The 7913-nt window shown below is 39.6% G+C and overlaps 1 protein-coding gene across 1 annotated transcript in view; it reads left to right on the top strand.

Moving 5' to 3' along the window:
- FAM21A (family with sequence similarity 21, member A) overlaps nucleotides 1-7913 on the top strand; it is a 122557-nt gene that overhangs the window by 23595 nt on the left and 91049 nt on the right. The window contains exons 4-6 of the mRNA XM_006874613.1: nucleotides 4894-4987; nucleotides 5903-5961; nucleotides 7159-7206. Of these exons, the coding sequence (XP_006874675.1) occupies nucleotides 4894-4987; nucleotides 5903-5961; nucleotides 7159-7206 (201 nt within the window). The remainder of the gene's footprint in view (nucleotides 1-4893; nucleotides 4988-5902; nucleotides 5962-7158; nucleotides 7207-7913) is intronic.

The following is a 7913-nucleotide window of genomic DNA, read 5'->3' as shown; positions in this document are numbered from 1 at the left end:
TCCGTCTCCAGTCATATTTTGAGTGCCTTCCAACATGATGGGCTCATCTTCTGGCACTGTATCTGACAGTGGTCCCTTGTGCTATTCATAGGATTTTTAGTGGGTAATATTCACAAATAGTCCACCTCTCCTTCCTAGTGTGTTTTAGTGTGGAAAGTCCGCTGAATCCTGTCCGCCATAGGTAACCTTGCTGATATGTAAAATTCTAGTGGTGTAGTTTCCAACATCACAACAACACATAAGCCACCATAATATGACCAACAGAAGAGTTTTGTTCACAGAGTTGTAGAGTCAGTCAAGTCTCAAATGCATGGGTCTGATGAACCAAGTCCTTACAGGTTAAACAGCAGACGGTCCGGTTGGACAGGTAAGATGGCAGGTTGGTGATGACTCCCAGTACTGACAGGCAGTAGAGCAAGCCGCTGGTCTAAGATTAAGGAACTGGAGGTCGGCTGATGATCCCGATGAGTGCTCCAGACCCAGGATAGAGCAGGCAAGCTTTGCTTGACTGTCCAATCTATTGGAAGCAGGTGACTCCCCCAGGAATCCTTTTGGTTGTTTGGCTGCTCATAGATCTCATTATAGAGTTGATTACATTATATTACATCTCATCATGGGGAGGTTACTGTGCCGTAAGTGCCAAACCCATGAGAATCCTGTCCCAGTCAAGTTGACAAAAAAACTTAATTATCAGAGGAAAACCTCCAGCTTCTGTCCATTGAACATGTTAGCCATTAGTCGTGTGTGTGCCCTTAGTTATGTTCTGTTCCTTTTTTTCTGAGTGTTTTTTTTTATCATTCTTTGGTGTTGGTTTTTGTTGACTACCTCTTCTATATCTATTGATATAGAAGATCATGTGGTTCTTTTTCTTGGTTTGTTTATGTGGTGGATTGCATTGATTGTTTTTGTCATGTTGAACCATCCTCGCATACCTGGTATGAAACCTACTTGGTTATGGTGTTCTGTTTTTTGTTTTTTGATTCTACTATTTTCATTGAGAATTTTTGCATCTGTGTTCCTGAGGGATCTTGGTCTATAATTGTGTTTCTACTTTTGACTGTTACCTGGAAAGTGGGTGATTAAAATGTACCAGCTGGTTCATAAGACAAAACTGAACCAGTGTGTGTCTCTATTGATTTATAGCCTTTGGAGCAGCTCTGCTGTGTCCTGTCAGGGCGCGCTGAGTCTGATTTGACTCGATCACTGGGTTTGGTTTCTGGTGGTCTCTGAGGTATAGTGGTATAAATGTTGATTATATGTTGGTTTGTCTCATGGTGATTTTGTTTTCCTTAACTATATCTGGGCAACAGGGTCGGCATGCTACTCACTCTAATTGCTTGTTTGGCAGCACTGGGCTACTAACCGTCTGTCTCTGGGTGATTTTTGTAGGGGCTGGGATTGTGTAGGGACTTCACAAAAATAGCCATGTGGTATAGAAAAGGTGTTCCAATTTGCTTTCCAAATTCCTAATTTAAAAATATTTGTCTTTTTAAAATTAACTATCAAGTGGAAGGTGTGCATGTTGCTGTGTATCATTGCATGATGCACTTTTGGTTGATATTTGTACTTGTTCAGTTGTAATGAATATGAGTGGTCACTATAATTGTACTTGCAATTATAGGTGGTGACACTTGCTTGGTAGGTCAGGCAGCAGATGTGGTGGGTATGCCTAGGTAGGGTTGCTTTCTTCTTAGTGAGGAAAGAAAATTAAAATTGGGAGGAGTATAGGTAGGATAAAGGAAAAAACAAAAAACAACTCCAAAGGGTAGTGGAAGAGATAAGAACCAAGAGGGGTAAAAAAGTTTCGCAGCAGTGGTGCAAGCCATAACCACCATATACATCAATGCTGGAAGGTGGCCTTCTTTCCACAAGAGCGTGCACCCCGACTCTGGACATCTGGGGGCAAGTGCTTCTGAATGTCAAGGTGGTGGGGGTGGATGTCCTTTCCATGGGATAAAAAGATAAAAGGGGAGGGGAGAGAGTGGAAGAAACCAAAGAAAGACAAAAACAAAAGAGGAGAGGGAATAACTGAGGGGGAAGAACAAAAAGTAAAAAAGAAAAAGAAAAAACCCCACAGTACTGGGGCGAGCCCTGGTGAGTGCAGAGGTGGACATTGGTCCATCTTTTCTGAAAGATTAAAAAAAAGGGGGGCGGGCAGACAAAAACTACAAAAGAGAAAAGAACAGGGAGAGAGAGGGAAAATAAAAGGAAATGTAAAAGTATCACAGTGCATTGGCCAAGTGGCAGCATTGATGGACTCAAGTGTGGCAACAGTAGTGAGGTTGGCCCAGGATCAGGAAGTGTTTCATTCTGCTGTGCATAAGGTCGCTATGAGTCGGTACTGACTCGATGGCACCTAACAACAATAACAACACTGGCATAAGTGCCAACCACAAATGGGAATGTGGTGTCCACGGTGTGGTAGCACACAATGCCAACTGCTGAGAATCTAGGATGGGCACTGCTAACCAGGGGCTTGGTAGGGGGCAGTGAACTTTCTCCATGGGCTAAGCAAAGGGAATGGTGGAAAGGAACAAAAGAAGAAGAAAAAAATACCAGTGATAGGGAAGAGGGAAGAACTAAGGAGAAAGAAAAAGAGAAGAAAGTGGCAGAGCTCTGGCAGTGGGGGTATTTGACTAGTCACTGGGTTGGTGGTGGTAGGAGGCTGTGTACAGTAAAGGAGAGATCACTGATGTCAGTGCTGCTGTATTCCTGGGTGAGCAGAACTGCTTATCTGCTTCCTATCTCCATCAGAACATACTAGTCAGAGTTCAGAGTGGCCGCTCTGTGCCGGGCCAGTTGACAATTCACTGCCCCTTATGCCTCTTTGTTCATAGTTTTCATTCAGTCTCTTCTTCTGTCAGTATTTGATTTATTTCTTTATCCTTTCCTTTGACACTCTAGGTTCCAGTTTGTTGTCTATATTCTTTTCACTTGGTTTCTTTGGTCTTTGTTGTAGAGGTTCTGGATAAAGTATCTGTTTAGTCTGCCGTCTTAGACCCCATCTCTTGGTTTGTTTGTTTGTTTGTTTATTCTAATCATATAAATAGTAGTGTTATAATTCAATGTAGAAAGATTTTACTTAACAGTTTTGTTGTTAGTATTCCTATATATAATCTAAGAACTATTGCATTTACACAATTTACAACAATACTTATCATCTATTACTCTAAGATTGAAATTCATAATAAACCTGAGTAAGGGTTCTGTATGGTCTGATAGGGAGACTGTCCATGCTGGGAGGGAAAGGGGTGGCACCATGAGTTACTGCGCTGAGCAACAGTCCTAGTGAAACAGTGATTTTAATTCAAGTTCATTCACAAGTCAAAGAAATGAACAAATGAGAGCAATTTGTGAACTATTGTTTTCTCCTCTAGTAGATCTGTTTTACCCCTTTCTATAGAGACTTAAACAAACCTTCAGAATTTTCATAACTCATCAAATCCAAAAGTTTACATTTCAGATGGCTTGAGACATTTTGTAGTAAAAGGAATTATGCCAAAACTTTTTCTTATGATATTATATAAGTGGAAGACAGTGTAGTCATGTTTATCACGTAGGAAACACAGCACAGCTTCATCTAATTTCATCTTATTTGGGCTATTCATGTAACTAAATGACCAGCAGCTAAATAACTACATAGTCATTTAGTTCACTAGATTGTTAAATTCAGTTTCTGTTTGATACAGAGAAGAATTTAGAACATATGTCTGCTTAAACAACATATTCTGATGTAACTGATCCTTTCTGATTATTTTTTTAAGCTTTTGTTTACATTGAGTGTTAGTTTACATTCTGATGTAACTGATCCTCCCTGATTATTATCATTTTTTGAGCTTTCATTATGCATTGAGTGATAGTTCACATGGCAGAACATCAGCTTTACACTCATCCTATCGTATTTCGTATCATTGCAATGATTACAGTCCCCTCCATGCATCACATTCAACAGTATTTGCTTCTATTCCCTCTGGCTTTTTGTTGTTTGTTGCTTTTTTTTCTTTCTTTCTTTTAAAAACATTTTATTGTGCATTAGGTGAAAGTTTACATAGCAAATTTGCTTTCCAATCAGTAATTCATACACAAACTGTTCTGTGATGCTGGTGCAATCCCCACAAGGTGTCAGCATTCCCTCCATTTCCGTTCCTTTTCCTGACCTTCCCTGTCTTCTCATCTTTGGTTCTGGGAAAGTGCTGTCCTGTTGGTCTCATAGCGTTGATTGTTGTGAGGAGCGCATTCTTCCTGTTGTTTGTTTCCTGATCCCATCTATTATTTAGCTGGAAGATCGCCACTAGGAGTGTCCTTAGTTTAAAATTAGGGTTTCTCAGGACAATAGACTTGAGCGTTCCTTTAGTCTCTGACCAGCATCCTCTTGCTCTTTTTTCACTTGGGGTTTTGTTCTAGATTTTTTTTTTTAACCTATTCTAGCCAGGACTTTCTATTGTGGTCCTGGTTAGGGTGGTCAGTAGTGGTACCATAGCTGGGCACCATTTAGTTCTTCTAGTCTCAGGTTAGAGAAGGTTGTGGTTCAGGTGGACCATTAATCCTTTGGACAATGTTGCTTTTTTTTTTGATGTACCCCAAAATACTCAGGAATGTATAATCTTTTTAACAACCTAAGGGCATGTTCTGCAAGTCTGCCTCTTGACAGCCAGCACACAGCCTTTCTCTTTCCTTGACTCAAGAGTCCTCAGCTGCTCTGCCTCTCAATTCTTGGTTTGTTTCTTAGTCAGTGAAATTTTGTCCTCTTTCACATTCAGTCCTGTTGTGTCTTTTACTAATCACTGTTGTTCTGTAATTTCTTTGTAGTAGTTACATGGAACAAGAGATCAAATGAAATGCGTAAATTTATCTTTCAATTTCTAGAATGACTTTTTCTGTCTTCATTTACAGGATCTATACATCGATCGCCCGTTACCTTATTTAATTGGATCAAAGCTGTTCATGGAGCAGGAAGATGTAGGTCTTGGCGAGCTGTCTAGTGAAGGTATTCATTTTTTTTTTTTTTTTATAACGAAATATTTTTAACATTTATGTCTTAACTTTTGATTTAAAAATGTGAAACTTTACATTAACGTTGCAAGAATAGTACCAAGCACTCCTGCATGCCACTCAGAAACATTGGTTCCTCATCCGTTCTCTCGAGTCATGATGGTTTTCCTGAAGGTATTTGACAGACAGTAGTGCCCCATTACTGTTCAATGTATCTGCATATTTTCTAAGAATCTTATAGGACTACTAAATATACTTCAGTTCTTCCATAACCATAATGTAGCTATTGAACTGAAGAAGTTTGACAAGAATTGTTAAACTACACTGCAGTATCAGTACAGTGTCTCTTCCTCTGCTCCAGGATCCATGCCAGCATCACTCACTGTGTTTAGTTGTCAGATCTCTCTAGTCTTCTATGTGATACAAAGCCTTTCTTTGCTTTTCACTTCCTTAATGTCTTTGACGAGTACAGAGCAGATAGAAAACCTCAGTTTACATTTGTCTTGTGTTCCCTTTAAATTGTATTGAGCTTATGTATTGTGAGCTAGAATCTTCCATAAGTGCTAAGACTATTTGCATAGTCTGGCATCCCCTGGAAGGCACATGAAGTCAGTTGGCCTTTGATGGTGATCGCCGTGGTTACTTGGTCCAGGTGGAGTCTGTTTGAGTTCTCCTGTCAAGTTACCATATTATTATTGGTAAATAAGTATTTTGTGGGAGACACTTGGAAAGTTTGTAAATATCCCATTCCTCACCATAGGAAAGATGTGGCTAATATCGGATAATGAGTAAAGATGGTTTTATCAAAATCTCTGTGATTCTGTTGTATGGTAAGTTTATGATCTTGAAGAAGAAGTAAGGATGTTTTCTTGTGACTATTAGTGATCACCTTTATCTCTCTTCTGAACAGAAGGTTCAGTAGGCAGTGACCGTGGTACTTTTGTGGACAGTGAAGAAGAGAAAGAAGAGGTAAGGACTGTTTGATGTGACCAGGCCATCCATGGTGGGCAGAAACTTAGGATATGTTTTGCAGGCTATGCAGATAATATATTTGTGAATTCACAATCTGTTTTCTAAATATTTTAGCAGTGGTAGGAGTTTACAGTATTTTCCTTGGAGCTAGATTTCCTTTTAGTCTTGTGGGCAAAAACAAGGAAAACCACTCTTGAGTCCTTTTCCCCATGACCCTTTCTCCCACCTCACTACTAAATCCCTCTCTTGACAGTATTTTTATGGGAACACCTTAGATATTTTGGTGGAATCTCTGCATGAGTTAGAGTTTTTGAGTATTATTTTGAATAATCCTAGGGGGAAAAAAATCCACGTAAAATAATTTTTTTCCTATAAAACCTAGAGCAGAGGATGTTTCAGGAAAACATCTACATATATTCTAGCTGTTTTACTGTCTCCAGTGACTTCATATTCACAGAGTAGAGTCTCACTCCCTGTTCTATGTCTCAGTGTCTGTGGGCCGTGACCACAATTGTATCTGGAGTTGTTAATTTAGAAGGAGTTCTCATAATTCAAAGGGCAGAGACAGTGAAAGAAAATCCTGAGTATGAGATTTCTAAAAGGAGACCGATTTGGATCCATTCTCCTCTTTTTGCATCCCTTTTCCTCTCTACAGCTCCCCCTCTTGCCCTCCACTCCCTGGCCCTCTAAATAAAAACCCATCCATAGGAAATAAACTTTTCTTAAATAACTTGCTTTAACAGATGGTCATTAAAAGAATCCTTTGCTTTTAGCCATCAAAGTAGCTCTTGTCATAATTACTGATTGCAAATGCTGTTATGTTTCCCTTCATGACCTGCAGAAGTAGTTATCCTGCTTAGAGAGAGTATGTAGAAAGTTGAGTTTAAATGTAAAGTGTCACAAAGCAACTTTGGATAATTTAGGTCATTAAATATGAACGTGCTACTTTAAATCTGCAGGTTCAACTTGATAGTGCAGATAGATGTTTTAAAGGATCCACAAAAATTTCGTATTAACTTGAAGTAGACCTTAGTGTTGTGGCCAACTCCCCAGCTAATCTGCATCTTAGTATGTGAGGTGACCAGTAGTCAGTATAAAAGCTTTTCTTCAACTGAGCTTAGTAACCAACGTGCCTCAGAGACTTTGATTTGAGACAGTTCTGTGCTCATAAAGCCTTTTTTTCTCCCTCCAAAGCAGTCAGATGAAGACTTTGCCAATCACAGTGACAATGATCAAAACCGGGTAAGACTCATGTTTGAAGTAACTTTATTTAAAAATTTTAATTGAAGTATAGCATATATAAAGGAGCTCTGGTAGCATAGTGGTTATGAGATGGGCTGCTAGTCTCACTGTCAGAAGTTCGAAACTACCAGTAGTTCCACAGGAGAAAGATGAGGCTTTCTGCTCCTGTAAAGATTTCCAGCTTTGGGAACCCTGTACAGGGTGTAGGCCTACTCCATGGCACATAACCACCACCACCATAACGTATATAGGAATCCAGGTGTGGCAGCTGTCGGGTAAGCACTGGACTGCTAATTGCCAGGTCAGTGATTTCTGCTCCTCAGAAAGTGTACAGCGTCACTGAGTTGGAACTGACTCTACAGCACTTAAGCATAGCATATATACCAAAATTGCTTTTGAATAGTTTTCTTAATTGTGATAAAGGAATTTTGTTTTAACTAACAAATTGGAAAACAGAGCCCTAAAAAGGACTAGTAACAAAACTATTTTACATGAATCCCCTTTTTACATTTTGAAATGAATCACCCTTTTATGTTTTAAAATTTGAGCCAGTAACATTAATGGACAGTCTAAAAATGCAAAGCTTCTAATTCTACAGCCTTAGCAGTTGTCTGGTAGCGTAGTGGTTACGAATCGGGCTGCGAACCTTAAGGTCAGCGGTTCGAAACTACCAGCCACTCCGCGGGAGAAAGATGAGGCTTTCTACT

The sequence above is a fragment of the Chrysochloris asiatica genome, unplaced genomic scaffold, assembly GCF_000296735.1.
Source record: "Chrysochloris asiatica unplaced genomic scaffold, ChrAsi1.0 scaffold00289, whole genome shotgun sequence".
NCBI classification, from domain to species: domain Eukaryota; kingdom Metazoa; phylum Chordata; class Mammalia; order Afrosoricida; family Chrysochloridae; genus Chrysochloris; species Chrysochloris asiatica.
The sequence above is the reverse complement of the archived record's forward strand: the minus strand, read 5'-3'. Positions and strand labels throughout refer to the sequence as shown.